Source organism: Cebidichthys violaceus, unplaced genomic scaffold (assembly GCF_023349555.1).
Source record: "Cebidichthys violaceus isolate CVI_PGR_0920_01 unplaced genomic scaffold, fCebVio1.0.p SCAF_9, whole genome shotgun sequence".
Lineage (NCBI taxonomy): Eukaryota > Metazoa > Chordata > Actinopteri > Perciformes > Stichaeidae > Cebidichthys > Cebidichthys violaceus.
In genome coordinates this window covers 7,576,993-7,594,184 of record NW_027176975.1, presented here as the reverse complement: position 1 = coordinate 7,594,184, position 17,192 = coordinate 7,576,993, and the positions used below count along the sequence as shown (strand labels likewise).

Below are 17,192 nucleotides of genomic sequence, written 5' to 3'. Positions count from 1 at the left end.
AAATGTACCATTGACCAAAGGCTGCTAACGTTTTCCCCTTTACCCAAGTAGCTTTTCAGCTGTTCTCTGCAGGATAGCATGCTTCACTGTAACATTGAACGAACAGATCTGGTGCAGCACTAAGTAATCAAGGCTGCTGAAGCCAGCATGCCAAAGCAGGTGAAGTTTGGGTGAAGATATAGCAGCTTGTGTGGCAGTGAGGTCACAGAAACACAGAAATAAAAACAGTTTTAAGACATATGGTGCAGCTGTAATCAGTAACGTGTTGTTTGGGCTAAACTTGGACTTATAGACTGAAATCAAGACAAAAAAACAGCAACATGAAAATATTTTAAATTTACATTTAAGTCTCTTTCCTTAAAAGTCCTTAGTCTCATATGAGATCAGACTTGCTTCGCTTAAGTGCATTGTGTAGTCTTCAAGGCCCCCTCTGAATGGCAGAGGGTAAAGGCTAGACAGGTGTCTTCTCAGCTTTAACTGGAGCGACTATCATAAATAGTGGGCGATTGGGACATGTTTATGACCAAACACAGAAGGGGAGGAATTGTGTTTCACTGTTGAAAAGAGGGAAATCATTTGAACCCACAGCTCATATGAGTGAGCAGCAGTAAATGTACCTACATAGACAATGCTGTGCTGCTGTTGGCACAGTAAAGGGGAAGGAAATTATGGAAGCAGGAGAGAAAAATAAGAAAACCCCAAACCGACCCTCGTCTCCCACCTCAGAGGTCAAAATTATTTTCAGCTGCTCATGACTGGAGGGATTTACATTAACCCTTATTGCTCCAGTTCCTGCTGGCACTATTGCCTCGTAAACTGCCATGGGTGCCCTGAAACAAAAAACTCTGACTCATCATTTTCCAACCCTCCACCAATCCCCAAATCCCATACAGTTTCCGTTTGCTGTGATTGACAGCAGGTGGGCTTACTCAGTTCCATTCAAGTGCATACACTGTTTGCCGCTTTCTACCTGCTGTATGGAGTGTGATTAGTGCCAGTCTGTGAGTGTCAAAGTGTTAACAAAATCTCTCATTAGCTGACAACTTCACCAGTGCACGTATACAAGCCAGTTGCACAAGTGCTCCTTGCTGCATATTTTTTAGCTGGCGGGACTTGCAGCTCAGCCCACGATGGGGCCTGAGAGCTGTAGTCACCCCCAACCACAGATAGACTCCTTGGGCTCCAGTTTTTGGTTGCAGTGCCAGGTGTTTGGTTTGGAGCTGGACCGCAGCCCTGTGGTCGCTGTCTGTGTGCACTGTAAACCTACATGTCCCTCATGTATGGGCTGATGGAGGTTAACAGTAACCTCAACTATTCTCCTGCCACTGTGTCTGGTCACTGATAGCTTTGACAGGAAGACTAGAGACAACTGCTAAAGGCAACTATAGGACACAAATATAATGGGTGGATGGACAAACAGTTATTGAAGCAAAACTGTGATGAACCTTGCTTTATGGGCTTTTAAATATACCTTTTCTAATCTAATAGGGCCAAAACTTAGTTATAATTAGTTTTATATTCAGTTGTGATCGCCAAATAACTATTACTCATCCCCGGCAAAGTTCCAGTGATTACAGAGGAGCCTCGGAGAAGCAGCAGCCGATAATTCATTTAGAACAAAATAGCCTACGACGCGTAATGTGCCGTCGCCTTTGAGCGCGCATTGTCCTCCCTGAGAGGTTGAAACGGGGCAGGGTGAAAAAGACCCAGCAGGCTGTGCTTTTAAAAGACCCGAGGAGACTATAAAAGTGGTTTCATGCCCGCTGCAGTAAAAAGCTCGGCTCGATGTGCGCACAGACAGACGGAGGTAGGCAGAGCAGGAAAGGGGAGAAAGCAGGACGACGCACACTTTAACACCCACACACGCGCAGCATTCAAGCTTTATTTTCAAATGTCGGCTCTCTGTCATAGGTAGAGACAAACGAGAAGCGGGGAGTTCACGGGGCGGCAATTTTCTTTAGTTCACTCAAGACTTTTAAGTCAGACAATTTAACACATTAACCAGTGTTAGACGTTTTAGTTAGTCTACATATTTGCATGTGTGCTACTTCAGTGACTAGGATGCGCGTCTTCTCCAGCCGAGCCGGAGCTGTTTGACACATTTCTCCCACCGAGCTGGATTCACTAAGCGGTCTGTTTTCCTACCGGGGGACGTTGGGCTCAGTTATACTTTTCTGGCCGTGCTTTTGATGCCACGGAAATGGGACCGCGCCAACGGGAGAGCGTGTCCACGCCTTGTAGTAAAAGTTTGCTTTGGACCGTGCTGGTCCTCTGGCTGACCACGTCTGTTGAGGGGACCTGGAAGACGGGACTTTACAAAACTTACTCGACCGGGACGCAGTCAGCAGCCTCTCTCACCTCAGTCTACCAGAAAAGGTATGGAAGCCTCCACTTTATAGTCACTTTATATTATTAATATTCATAGATCTCTGTGCTGTATGTTGATCCTCAAGTATGTCTTGTGTTACATCCACACAATAACCCCTTTTTGCCTCAGTCTATTTTTAAACCGTACAGTCTCAGTTTTGTATGTCCTCTTGTTAATGCACAACACTGCAGAGCTACTCCCATGTCCGTCCATCTACCAGGTCCTATTGTCTTCCAGAAGGTTTGTTTCCTTTTTCCTGTGCTGGTAGCAGCACATCCCTCTGCTGACTCCCTTCCTCATTGTTGTAACCCGTTCACCCACCCACCTCTCTCTTTGTGGGGCTGCAGAGAGCACCTCCACTGTCTCCGAGGTGTGTTGTTGTGCTCTTTAACTCGCAGCAGGAGATGCAGCAGGAGATGCAGCAGCAGCAGCAGCAGCAGCAGCAGCAGCATATCGGGGCGCTCTTCAAAATACCACCTGTAGTCCTCACATCTGTCCAGTCGAACCTGCTCATTTGCGGATCCCAGCGGCAAAAACAGGATGCATCTTGAATAAGTGTTAAAGACTGAGTGAATGAGGAGGTGATGATATTGATGGCTGCAATAAAGTGCACACGATTGATGGCATAAGAATAGGTCGTTGAATGAAAAGGGGGATGAGATGTTCTCGTGAAATGATTGATCCTGCGTTTCTGACTCAGAGTTACCACACTTAACTCCCATAAGAGCGAAAACCATCTCTGCTCCCCTTTCTGGACAGAGCCAGTGTTTAATGATGACTGGACGTTTCCCATTTCACACATATTTATGCTGTCTGGTTGAGAGCGCGTGCAGATTACGGTGTGTGGGCTGAACGTGACCGGAGGCTGGAAAACCTCTTCTCCCTGATGAGGCCTGTCCCTCTGGGTGTGTCCAGGTGGCTTTTAGCACTCCCAGCCTCGCTCCACTGGCTCACCTCTCCGCTCAGCTCCCCTGTCCCTCATGGCCAGGGGTTTGTTGACATGTTTGCTAAACACAAGCAGCTGGGACTCCACCGCATCTGGGCCTGTTCTGGGAAGCAGAGATGAGTTTACAGTGGGTTTGCTGCTGCTGTTAGTGAGCGGCAAGTAGAGGAATGTCGGGATAGACGGAGACGAAGGTGCTGTTGGTGTGACTCAGCCGTCGTCTTCAGAGGCAGAGAGGTCAGCGGCTGTGAGGTGACTTGAGAAGAGCTCAGTCCACCTGCGGTCCGGCCTGCTCTGTGAAAGCAGCAGTTTATGGTGTGTTCAACAAAGCCAAACAGTAGCAGTGGGATTTCAGAGAGCGGAAGGCTCTCTCATGAGCATTAGCAACTTGACACTGAATGACAGAAACTTAACTTGTCATTGGTGTTCAGTGCACTTCAAAGGAAATAGATATTCATTTTAGCAGACTGGGATTTTGTCGCAGGAAAACCTTCTCTAAGAATGTCCTCCCACCAGCCCTGTCTTCACACAGCGATTACCCAAATCAAAGGGGATTAACAGCTCTTGAGTAATTTTGCATTCGCTCTGTCGAGGAGCTGATAAAGTGTTCGTTCACCCTTGTCCTTCTTAACGACTATATGAGCTCAGTACACTGAGGGTTACGAGGTAGCTGCTTCTTTATTTCTTGTCTGGCCCACTTCTTTATCCTCCCTCGGAGGACTTGTCATGGTCTGACAGGCAGTCTGAACCCCGTGGCCACCCTCATTCCTCACACATCTTAGCCACATCCACGTTTTCTTTAAGCATGGGAATGAAGATGACAGAGATTCCAGCAGGCTGAGCCCTGTGTGGCTTAAAGCAGAATGGCTTTACATTTCAAATAACTTTAAACAATGTACGTGAGTATTAAGAAGCAGTCACTAAGTGCACATTAAATCACTGGTGGCTGATACATTAATCAGGAGGGAGTGAGACCATATACCAGTGTAGAGCTGCAGCATTTAGATTCATAAATGAATGAAGCCAAAATTAATACAATTTGATGGTTCCATCTTTTCCAATGTGAAGATTTGCCTTTTTTTCTTAGTTTTCTAATATTGTAAATCAAATATTTTCAGTTTTTTGGACTAGATTGTAGTTTCTAAAATATATTTGCTTGTTTCTCTAGTCTTCTACGATTGTAAACCGAATCCTCTTGGGTTTTGGACTCTTGGTTGGACAAAACAAGACATTGAAGACACCACCTTGGAGGAAATTCACTTTATGAAGAATCAATCGAATAATCTGGAAAATCATACAGATAAACGATAATGAAAATAAGCCCTAAATCAGTCCCCCAGCTGCATACTTTACACTGCAGGTGACCAGTCCACAGTGTATCTCAGCTCAGCTCCACATCATCCATTCATGACTTCTAATCAGGCTGGATGGAGCCATTGGTGTGATATATGGGATTTCTCCACTTCAGAGGAATTCCCTTTGTAGTTCCAGCCGGAAACACTTGAAGATGCACCAACCCGTTACACACAGAGACACTCTCAGAGCTCACAGGTGTCCAGGTCTGAAAGCTCAAAACAGACAAAGACAAACGAGCGTTTTCCTCGTTCCTCTGAGGCTGCTGTGAAGAGTCACTTATCCCTGACCTACAAGGCCTCACTGGTGCTTTGATTACCTTCACTGTCTTCTGCACATGGAAAACACACACATATATATATATATATATATATATATATATATATATATATATATATATATATATATATATATATATATATATATATATATATATATATATATATATATATATATATATATATATATATATATATACACACACACTACGTCTCGTATAGGTTGCTCAGGTTCTTTCTGTTTTTCCTAGAAGCTGAGGCTTATGACTCCAGGAATGTTGTATCCTTCTCTCTTTATTAATTTCCTTGTGAATCTACTCTCTATTTCTCTCTTTGTCATTTTTTTGTTGCGCCACGTTTATCATGTGCCTCTTCTATATCCCGTGGGACCAACAGTGCTTTCTAATTGTCTCTCCTTCCATTTCCCTGTTCCCATCGGAAGCACCCTTGTGTGACCCTGATGATAAGATAACCTTTGTCTCCTCTCCTCTTGTCTCCTCTCCCTGGCCGTTTGCCACATCTGTCTTTTGTCCTTTGTTCTCCGCGAGTATTTTTCCCACAGACAGAAATCTCAGAGAAATTCCTTTACACTTCTATCCATGCTGCATTTCTAACATATGTTTGAGTGCTCCTCCTCCCACAGTACATGAATGGATGGGTAGATGGAAAGTGAGTTTCTAGTCTCACCAGTGTTTTTGCCCTCGTCAGCGTTCTTGTCAGTTCACACTGCTCCCAGCTTCTTCCTCCCCACGCAGTGTGGCTGCACTAACTCAGTGTAGTCATGAAAGATGCAGCCTTCATAGCGTACAAGGCCAGATGAGGGCTACTAGAATACCTGTTTAAGCTTCTTTCGACAAGTTCATGGGCTCTCTGTCAGCGTTTGCATTCATTTAGCACTCAGCATTCAGCACGCTTTTGTTTCCCTCCAACGTTTTACTGTCTTGGCGTCAGTACCGTCGAGGAACAGATGGGCCGAAGATCTGATTTTTTTCCGTCCCTTAAAGATTGAAGATTTCTTTCGTAACTGTTGGCTGTGACTGTGAGCGACGGTTGATGATTTATTTAGCTTGGGCCTGGCGTTCAGTGTGCCATGTGTGCTCAGAGACCTGATACTCACTGAGGGCCTGCTTGGTGCTTTTGCCAGTGAAACAGCATGGTGCTGGTGGGTTTCACACTTCATAACCCAAGGACGCCTCGTGTAAGAGGAGGGGGTTGACTCTGAAACATTTTAGATTTTAAAGACACCAAGTGTCCCTGTATGAATAAAGCCAGGCAATATTCAGTGGCCCATTGTATAATAGTGACAAAATGAGGAAGGTTATTTGCTTTAGGGCTTGTAAATTAAACTTTTTTTTAACCTTTAGTCTTCCACATCCCAGAGGAGATAGTGATGTATACCTTTTATCATTTTAAAGCATCGATATCCTCTCTGCAGTGGAGATGTGTGTTCTTGCAGCCCTGTACTTTTATGTATTGTGTAAATCATTTACGTAGGTACTGCAGGTATTGGTTGTCAAGCCATTTGGGAAATTGTAAACTCTGTTATGCCAACTGCTTTTGTTTATTTCATTCAGTGAAGCAGCAGCGGTTGGCATTTCCTCTTTGGTAATTGCATAAGTGCAAAGCAAAGAGAGAGAGGGAGACCATAAAACCCACCCCCACTTCCCCCTCGTACCCCCTGGTGACAACCTTAGCCGTTCCCAGGTGAAACCTCGTCTCAGCCTGGGAAATGCAGATGTTTATCTGTTGGGTCTGGAGGATAAGTGCTAGGGAGGAGTTGGGCTTAGTACCCCCTCCTGTTTCTCCGAGCTCTACCTGACCACAGCTGCTCCTTCAATGTCTGACATTTTCCACTGATGATTAGAGCAATTTTTTTTCTGGACAAGGGAAAGCAATCATGGGGTAATCATATAGATCTGTGTTCATTTTTGTAGCCTTAAGGCTGATGGATTTACTAAGATACGTGAAGGGTGGGCTTGTATTTAAATAACATATGTGGCAGATGAATTCTCTACTCGCTTCACTTGAGAAGTTTAGGATTAATTCAAACTGTGTCTTACTTTTTCACACTTTAAGTAGTCCCTGGAACAAGTTATCTCACGCATTTGTAACTTACTCTGTTAACCTTTTTCCAAATGTCCTTATTCTGTAGGCTACATTATCATTACATAAATGGAAAACATCAAGATGAATCAATAATCCAGACTAAACTATAGCAGAGGAAAAGCCACATCAAAAAGAAATACCTGCAGTATTTTCCAGACATTTCTCAGAGGTGCCCCTGCTCGCTGGCTCAGGTCTGTGTGTGCGGCTCACCACCACATGTGGGGATCGTTAATTGGAGCTGGTTCAGGGCTGCTTCGCGTCCTCCGCCATCGGCAGTTTCCTTTAGTGTAAACCGTCCCTCACACACACACACACACACACACACACACACACATATGGTCTCACATATTGACAAACAGACTGGGGGGAACACACTCCCACTCTTGGAACACATTGGCAGCAGAACACACAAAGTGTAGTTTTGTGTTACTCTTTGTGGTTTCTACATACAGCCCCCTTTCTATACATCTACTGATTGTGTAAACACAGGCCATAATAATTGTTGTCCTCCAGCTGTAGCCATGTGATCTGATTATTTCTACATTTTGTTGTTAATAAAATAATAGTGACATATGGCAGCTCAAACAGCCTCAGTGTGTTTACATACATTAATGCAAAAGAAAGAAGAGCAACCAGCAGCCTTCAGTGTTTTTTTGCTATGATAAGTAGAGGGACGAGATGAAACTGGGCTCTCCAGCTAAACATATCTCATAAACGTATCTCATTGCCCCTACACTATCAGGAACAGATATCTTCTCCTGTTAGAGGGGTAATCTAAACCAAACCGATTAGCTCTCAAATGAACCATTCATTATAGTAACATGATTTGGTGCCTTTAGCCTAATGGTGGCTTTGAATGCTTTACTGTGTGAACATTTAGAATTTTGCTTCTTCTCGAGAAAAAACACGTAGATTATTAGATCAGGCTGATTCAAGTGCTTTAGGTATTTCTTAGAACTGCAGGTCTCCTGAAGTCTCTCTGGAAAGGAAGCGAACTCATTACCCAAAATGAACCGTGTTGAAAAACTTTAATCTCCGTATGGGACCTCGTCCCCCTCTTTATTCCGTCCTGAGGGACTAAACCTCTTCTGAGGGCCAAATGGGAACCATAACGGATGTGTTTTGATAGAAGAGAGAGACCGCAGTGTAAATACAGCCCACAATGCACTCCTGCCAATCTCGTGACTGATTAAAGCCATGTAAACACCATAAAGAAGTTTCAAAACAAAAGGATGGGGGAAGGGATGGAACAATCGGGGAAAAAACAGTATATTCAATGTGACTGCGTGGGTAATGTCCTTTTGTGAGCGTCTTATCGTGTGACTGTGCTTGTTTGTAGGTGTTTTGACAATATCAACCCTTCTTCCTTAAATTATTTACTTTGAAAATGTGATTTTATTCTGTATCTAAAAATGACAACTGCTGTTTTATTCTGTAATCTGTATTTCTATGTTGTCACTCACTCTATTTCTCCCTTCAGGAACTGGTGTCCTCATACGGTCACTAAGACCGTGACTTGCCAGGTGCAGAATGGGACAATCCTGCAGCGGGTCTACCAGACGTGCCGCTGGCCGCAGGGATGTTCAGGAGGCAGGTGAGAAGGCAACTTTACCACAACGTTTACTGCTGTACCACTAACATGAGCTTTTCATAGAGAATAACCCACTTTAAAATACTTCAAACTACCTCTGTGGCTATTTGGTATTTTGTTCCTTTTCTCTATTGTGGAGTTTAATAGCAGAATCAATGTTATAGTCATTCTTCTTCTTTGACTTTCATCTCCCACTTAGCAAAAGAACTACAGATCAAACCATTAGCAAAATGGCTGCAAAGCCACAGTTATACCTAAATCAAATAAAAGATCTGTAATACAATCATTTCAGGTCATTTAAAAAGAAGATTTACAGTTTGTTAGTATCTAGTTGCACTTGGTAAAGGATACATATTGTAGCAACTGAGACTTCTCCTGTGTGTCAAGCGTGTAGGAGAACTATAGTGGCTCACAGGACACGGTTCTATCTAGAACCAGTGTTTGGTTTGTCCGTTCTGAGCTGTGGTAGGATCATGGTGGCCATCTCCGTGAAGAGGAGTAGTAACCATGCTTGAGCACTATCATGTTGTAATTCCACCAGGTTTTCTTGTTCTTCCCATTCTGCTGACAGTGAGTGAATCATCATCATCATTCAAGAGGAAATCAATATATACCAAGTTCTCAACAATAGATCAAAAGGCAACGCAGCTGCACCACATGTTGTGTTGTGAGTCACGGACTACTGATAAAGTTCATACAACAAGTTCACACTTGTTCCTGGGGGTAGACAAAAGGCATTGTGGGACATGAAGGAAATAATAAACGTAAACGAGGAGGGTTAACTGTTCTCTACGCCATAAACAAAGGGCTGAATTCACAAAAGGATTGCACAGCCGGCCGCTAAACCTGATCAAATACAACAAAAAGAAACCGTGTAATTTTCAAAGAACCTGCAAAGAGTGAAATGCACCCGTAACTGTGCTGCCAAGCAATAGCATTTCTGTGCTCCTGTGCTATTTGCATGTATTTAAATGGGATAATATGCATACATTTGGTGCGAAATCAGCCCCTTTCTATGCAAACCATGCAATCGAGCCTCATTGCAAAAACAGTCTAATTCACAAAGTGATAATAGCAACTCACAGTTACAGTGAAATTATTATCATCGTCAGAGAGTTGATGGTAACATTAGTGCATTCATCCCGACAGACTGGGATATTAAATCAAATACATTTTTTCTTTGTCTTGTCTTTAATTCCTTTAAAATGTTCTTTTTTCTTTTTCTCTCTGCCTTTGTTCTGCCATCAATGCTACATGAAAAATTGCAATCAGATGCAAAAAAAGTTATAAGTGTGATTGTGCTGTAATATCATGAGCGCAAAATCTTTTGTGAGTCTGACCCTGAGATAGGGGAGATAGCGGCTGCAAGTGATGCACAATGCATGGCGCTACCAGCAGCAATCCATTCTTTGTGGATTCACCTGTAAGAAATCAAATGACACCAGTTTGAAATGAAAAATACAAATTCAGCAAAAATAACTCAAGCAACTGAATCACAAATGCCCTGACACATTTATTGTGCTTCAAAAAGCTCCCAGAGTCACAGTGCTTACACAGACAGCATTCCCTGTGTGTGTGTGTGTGTGTGTGTGTGTGTGATGGCTTTTCATGTTTTGTGTGTGTGTTTGTTTTAGCTACAGGACCGTGGTTAGACCTTCCTATAAAGTGGTGTATCGCACTGTGACCTCTCTGGAGTGGAAATGCTGTCCAGGATTCAGCGGCGCTGCCTGTGAAGAAGGTAAGTCAGACAGGAGGCCTCACAGACACACGCTCACATTAGTTCTACAGCAGCTGATATAACATGGGGCTCTAGAAGGGGGCCGTTTTCACAGTCTCGGACTAAAAAATGGTTTAGTGCGTCTCTGTTTCCTCTTTTCATCATTCTTTATCTCCTTAGGCTTACCCATTTATCACCATCTGCAGCCCTCTGTTTTGCATTGCTGTCTCAGTGCCTGCATGTGTGCCTTCCAATACATGTGTACCAGTAATACTTTAAAACAGGAGTGATTTCCATTAGGCTTACATAAGGCAGCTTCTAAATGAAGTTACGAAATCAGATCCTTCAGCCTCTTCAGGGTGAGTCAGATACTTGCACATTATTAATCAGTTTTAATGTGTTCATCGTTAGAGTCATTGTACTACGTAAGGGTTGATTCTTCAGGGTGGCTTTGAGTTTTATGGTCCTGCTGGAACAAGGTCTTCATGCTCAGTGCCATGCCAGCACTGATGTTTTCATTTTTCAACTACAGTAGCTGCCCACCACGCACGCACGCACGCACGCACGCACGCACGCACGCACACACACACACACACACACACACACACACACACACACACACCCAGTGTATAATGACTTCCCCTGGCACTGGCCCCCGTGTCTCTGCAGTCTGGGGAGAAGGGTGGAGCATCTGTTTATGTGGTGACCCAGGACTTGACTGGGTGTAACGTAAATCGTCAGGCTTTGCAACACAAAGGACAATAAATGTTTACAGTGTTTAAAGTGGTCACTTTATTTGTGCTGTTGAAAGCAGAGGCTGTTTTTCTCTTGTATGCTACCACTCCCAGGTGAACTAAGAGCAACTCTCTGCCCTCCCAGCGGCCTGTAGGCTGCTGCAACTGGAGGCTTCAACGGGAGAAATGTCTCCACTTCCAAACTGCCTGAATGTCATGCTTGTTTTAGAGCTTCCCCACTTTCAAAGTCAAAGAACACATTGATAACCCAGACTTTACTTAACAAAAGCAGAGGAACACACAGTCAAACAGGGAGGAAATTATCCAATTAAGTTGTTGCCGGAGGAGATTCCCCTCCGGTTGTCATGGCAGTAGAGGGGTGTCAAGCCGGCGGGGATGCTGGGATTAGCCACTTATCTGAGCGTCGTTCCGGGTGGCTTAGATCACAGGCGGCGCTGAGTAGAAGTGACAGGTCCCATTCACAGGGCCTTTACTCTCCGGCACCATGGATGCTATCCAGGGCCACCGGCGCTTTGTTCTGCTCCTGCCGCGTGAGCAGAACCTCTTGGCAGCGCAGAACCTGATACCCCGCTGCTGTCTGCCTCATTCGCCGCTTTAAGGAGAAATAAAAGCTTGCCACACGGGCAAAGCTGGAGACCGGATTGTGCCTAAATCTGTTGCCATAATGTTGCCACGCTGCACACGTAGTTCAGTGGGTAGTTCAATACAGGCTCCTAATACTCGTTTGTGGCTCCATCTGCAAATCTCTGCGCATTTCTTTGTGGATTTCCAGACGGCTTTGAGCACTTGTTTGACCTCTAGTTTGCATGAAATAATAAGGCTCGGTTACAAAAAGCACCTCTGTTATATAAAAGAACAAACAACTATCATCCTTTTCCAAATCTTCTGTCTAGGTCAGACATTAAAAACATATTGCTTTTGATCTCATAAATCTCATAAATAACTAACACCGGATACATATATCTGTAAAAAACCTCTTTTGGAGTTCCAGCGTCTCAGTGGTTATATACCTTTGCTCCCATCATCCCCTTTCCTCTGCTTGTCTGCTTCTCACAGACTGTGGAAAATGTGTATGATCCGCTCATTTACTCACGCTGCCCTGCTTTTACTTCCACCCTTCTCTCACCAGGCCAACCCAAAAGCCTCTGGCCACGTCTGACTCCCAAGGCCAGTCTGCATTACAGCAGATCTCAACAATGTCCGTACCAGCAGGACTGTGGGGCTGCTCTAAGGTGCAAGAGAGGACAGGAAGTGCGTTATGAGCTGAGAGCAGGGTCTTGATATGCTTATATTTCAAATGGAGACGAGAGAGTTGTTTTCTCTTGCGTCCCTCCGTTCTCACCCGTCTGTCTGCCAGTCGATTGGTCAACATATGTAAATCAACAGGTCCAGTCCGAAGAAAAGATAATGTGTCTCTGTTTTAGGTTTTAGATTATGTGTTTCCACAGCAGCAGATATAATAAGAGAACATTATGGGAAGAGTTCACGCCATGCTGTCATCCAGTCATATACAGGCTCGTGAGGCTTTTTGGCACGTCACACTCAAACTGAGGGCTCCAAAAGCAAAACATTAAATCACAACCAGGCTAATAAACAAACTAAATCCATCATAGTCCAAGTGCAGAAAGATAACACTGCATCAGACAGGAACCTTTCACATTCACTCTCTTTTTCTTATTTCCTCATCCTAACCTCAGGACTTGGCTGGAATTCCAGGCCAGTGGTGTAATTACTGGGTCCTAATTGTTTTCTATGAGGTTTGGGAGGTATTGTCTTACTTGTGGACCTGGAACACAATGGTCTTTATCTCTGATTGAGCTTGAGGAAAAAAGGCTAAGTATTTGCAGATGGAAGCACTTTCATAGCTTGCCAGAAGCAGGGATTTAATGTATGCCTGGTTGGCTTTGGCATTCCTAGTAAGTAAATGCTTGTTTTCAGATGGAGTATCCTAAATTGTGCTACATCAAACACAAATATCAAAATGATACCTCATTTAGAAGCAATTTTGTGACACAAGAATATCAAATGTAACCTATAAAAGCAACATTATTACATTAGAGCTGGCTCTCAAAGACTCTAACCCGTACAGGTTGCATCAGTGTCAATATACAGTGCAGCATTGAAGGATGATTGCATGCTCAGCAGTTGTGGATATCAGTCAAATTCATTATTTTGGACTTTGCCCTCTGTATGTTAATTTTGATGAAGTCTTAAAAGTGTGAAGACAGCACTAGGTGACAGCAGTAGATACATTTGCTTTGTTTTGATTTATGACAGGACAGCACTTTAAAGAAATATGGGTGCAGCTTATCGCAGGAGGGGGCCGGCATGCAGCAAAACATATGGGGAACGTAGGTTTGAATTTGCACGGCTGTCAAAGCTCTGCCACGGGGGTCCCCATCAAGCCATATCTCGCAGCCAAGCGGAGGCTGCGGTTTTTGGGTCGCAATTACGTATGGCTGGGAGGCATCGGCTCGCTGTCTGTAATAAGCCGCAGAAATGTAATCTGTGTTTTCACAGCTCAGCGCGGCTTATCACAGGCCTGCACGCTAAAACCCCACGCTTTAAACATCAGTCGGCTGCAGCTTGCCATTAGCAACCGAAGAGTGGGAGTGCGTGGACGCCGGTATATGTGTCTGTCTGACTGCCAGAGTGAATGTGTGGGTGGAGGTGTTGAGGATTTGTACAGTGAGGGATGCAGCTGTTGGGCGTGATTAGCTGCTTTAATGGCAGCAGGCTTTAGTAGCTGTGAGGGAAGCGACCCCAGCCTGAGGTTAGAGGGGAGGGAGCTGAAAAAGAGCAGGTGACCTCCACTCCTCTTAGACCACACAGAGCAGCACTATCAAAGTCATTACACAGACAAACATGGAGTCAGCTTCTCATTTAGCCCTCCTCTTTTCTTTCAGTCACATTCCTGGATCCCCCTGTGTTTGCATTGGCAGGTGTTAAATATGTTATTCTCCCCTTGCTCCAATTCATTCACAAAAAAAACTGATTTGAGTGTCAGAATTAGCCAAATCCTGGGTATTTATGCCCTCGTGAGACGAGATCCACAAAGACACATAAATCAAATACATACAGGGAGGCAGACTGTAGCCGGCGTGCAGTAAAGGCCACAGCAGCTGATATTCATGGTTATGTAAATGGCCAGCGCAGCACAAGTGCTGAGCCCAAATTGGAAGCAGCTGAAGTTAAGGCAAACTGGGCTGAGGGCCCCAGATGAGATTAGACATGGGAGAGTCCAACCCTTTGAGGTCACGCTGCTCTGCTCAGGGGAAATGTCATTATAGTCAATAATTATCAAACAACACCACGGAAGATACAAAACAACCAACATAAAACTAACTAAACCAAAAAGTGGAGGGAAGATTTCGCTCTTCTCCCGTCGGCCTTTCTGTTCAAGTGTCTGTTGGTATGTGCATCAGGTTTATGAAAAATCCCAAAATTATATCATTATGACATATTTTTATAAATGTTCAATGCAAACCACATACAGAGCAGTTTGTGGAATAATATAGTCATCAGATTATAATTATGACTTCCTATGCCTTCATGGTTTATGTTTAACTGTAATATTTTAAGGCCAAAGGCTTTTCCTGCCAGATTCATTCATTCATTCATTCATTCTTATTTATTATTGTATTAGTTTATTTGATAAGATAAAGTATAGGTCCATTTGTTTACCTGCATCTCCTGGCGTTTAGTCTGTTCTTACCTCTAACATGAATGGCAGTGAGCTTCAAGAAATGCAGAGGCACAATTCTTTCGCTGAAACTTTGTAAAGTTTCATACATACTTAGCCTTGATTCTGAGTTAAGTTTTATGTATCTGGCTCCTGGACTGGAAATGCCTCTTCTGCTTACTGATTTATTTATTATTTCCCAAGACCTTCCCCCGGGAGTGCATTGAAAACTGTTTTTCCTGACATAAAGTGGGCCAAGTCAGCAGTGCAAAAAAAACTTTTAGGGATGAAAATAGACACACACACACACACATGCAATGGCAGCTGGAGTATTCTTCTGTCCCAATAAAGCAGAGGCATTTCCCCTCGCCCAGTAGTTTAAGTGGACTAGTGTGCTGACGGAGTGACCCACAAACAGACAGGCTCTTTACAGCCTGAAGGATCACGCAATCAGGAGCAGAGAGAAGAAAGACGCTCTCTTCCTGACCAAGATAAAGCCAAATGAACTTGTAACAGAGCTTTTATCATGTAGACAGATAAAGAAAAGAAAAAGGCTTTTAAATCCTCCTCACTACTGGAGGTGTGTGCTCTATCTCCTTTCTCTCATCTCTGATCCGCTCAGCAGCTGATGCCATTAAAGCTGCATTAACCCGTTCGCTCGCTGCCTTTCAACATATCACCATCTCTCATCTTGAAGGTATAGAGTGGCATGATGTCGGTACTGTTTAACACAGCGCTCAGAAGGTAATGAAGCATATTTGGGGTTTTGACGTCAGTGCAAAGACAATGGCAGCATTGATGGAGTGGGTACGCCCCGGGTCCGGTTGGTTCCATACAGCTGTGATGAGTTCAATGAACCCAATCCTGCTTATTGCAAATCACTATCTCTCCACTCATTTGTCAGAGATATCAACTTTAATTCCACTTTTTTCTGTCTTTCTCTTCCTTCTCCCCCTTTCTGTAGTCTGTTTCTTAAGCTGTACAGTGCTTTTTGAATTACCTTCTTTTGCTTTTCCTTGCCCTTTTATTAAGATGGTGACTATTTTCTTGATGAATTGATGGATTGATTGATTGATTGATTGAATTTTTTGATGAATAAAAACACTGTGGTCCTCCAACATAAGCAAACAACACACCTAAAAACATAACACCAATCGAGACAAAACAGGAAATCAGTGAAATATGTGAAAGGTGATGTATTCAAATTGCTAGTGAGAACATATTCAAAACGAAGAAAAACCAGCACATTTGAGAAGCTGGAGTCAGCAAACGTAACCAATTAGTCATCAATTATTGCAGAAGTTTCAACTCTACAACAAGATTTCACTCTTTCATTCTCTTGCTATCAGTCATGTGAATCGCTGTAAAATCCAGTCATGTCTCCTTACTGCTGTCTCACCCTCAGCTGGATATAGACCACGAAAATACAATAAAAACAGTTGTTTTTAGATTCAATATTATTCTCTTACGTTGTATCAGTCTGTGGGTTTTGTACCCTCCCAGTAGCCCTGACAATGTAGCTGCTCATTTGTGACTGTTATGAGTTCAGAAACATGTTCAACGCCACATAAGAGCTTGAGTGTTGTGGCTCAGTGGGTGGGGATTTTATGAAGCCGACCTTCAAACCTTCTCCACTCCCATGTATACTAAACCACAAACAGACCACCACATCAGAGATGTTGCTGTGGCGTGTCGTGGTGACATCATTTATGGCCTCTCGTATCACAGACCTCCCAAACACCCCAAACCAACTCCCTCCGGTTCGGTCTCAGTTTCCCAGCCTCTAAACGCTGCACTCTTGGATACCTTGTAGAATTTAAAAGTCATTGCCCCCGTCTGAGCTCTTGAGCTCTATTTTGGTGCTGGTCTTTGCATATATTTCCATTTGCTCATGTGCTTGTGATACGCTGCTCAGCGGTGATGAGTAGAGTGGGGCTGATGGTTGTGATTAGTTCTGGACTGAAGACGAGATCGGAGACGAGGTTTGTATGAACTGCTCCAGCAGTCGGCCTAATTAGAGACATTCAAACCCATCGTCTTGACCAAAAGAGAAATGACCTCACTGGATTGGCTAGAAGAGGAAAGAGCAGAGGATGATACTACATCTATTGGTGGACTGTAATGGGCTCCGACTACAGGCCAGTGTTTATTATGGTCCTAATGTGGTTATATTTCATTTTTATACAGGCACACTATGAATTCTAGCATGTAAGCAAATAGGTCGCAGGTAAACCCTCACAATCTTAAGTTGAAATGTGAAATACATTGACCAAGAGTTTTGAGTTACCACATATCCGAGATCTGCAGAAATATGATTAGATACTGTGATTTATTGCAGACCCAGGGTCAGATTATATTTTTTAGATTATTGACATAATCAATGTTTCATGGTTAAAAAC

At 43.6% G+C, this 17,192-nt stretch overlaps 1 protein-coding gene across 3 annotated transcripts in view; it reads left to right on the top strand.

Annotated features, from left to right (window-relative positions):
* Positions 1-1,736: 1,736 nt before the first annotated feature.
* Positions 1,737-17,192, top strand: part of emid1 (EMI domain containing 1) — a 50,462-nt gene continuing 35,006 nt past the window's right edge. For all 3 annotated transcript variants that reach the window (XM_068703302.1, XM_068703303.1, XM_068703301.1), the window contains exons 1-3: positions 1,737-2,376; positions 8,529-8,642; positions 10,274-10,377. In XM_068703302.1, coding sequence (XP_068559403.1) covers positions 2,201-2,376; positions 8,529-8,642; positions 10,274-10,377 — 394 coding nt within the window. In that variant the 5' untranslated portion in view covers positions 1,737-2,200. The remainder of the gene's footprint in view (positions 2,377-8,528; positions 8,643-10,273; positions 10,378-17,192) is intronic.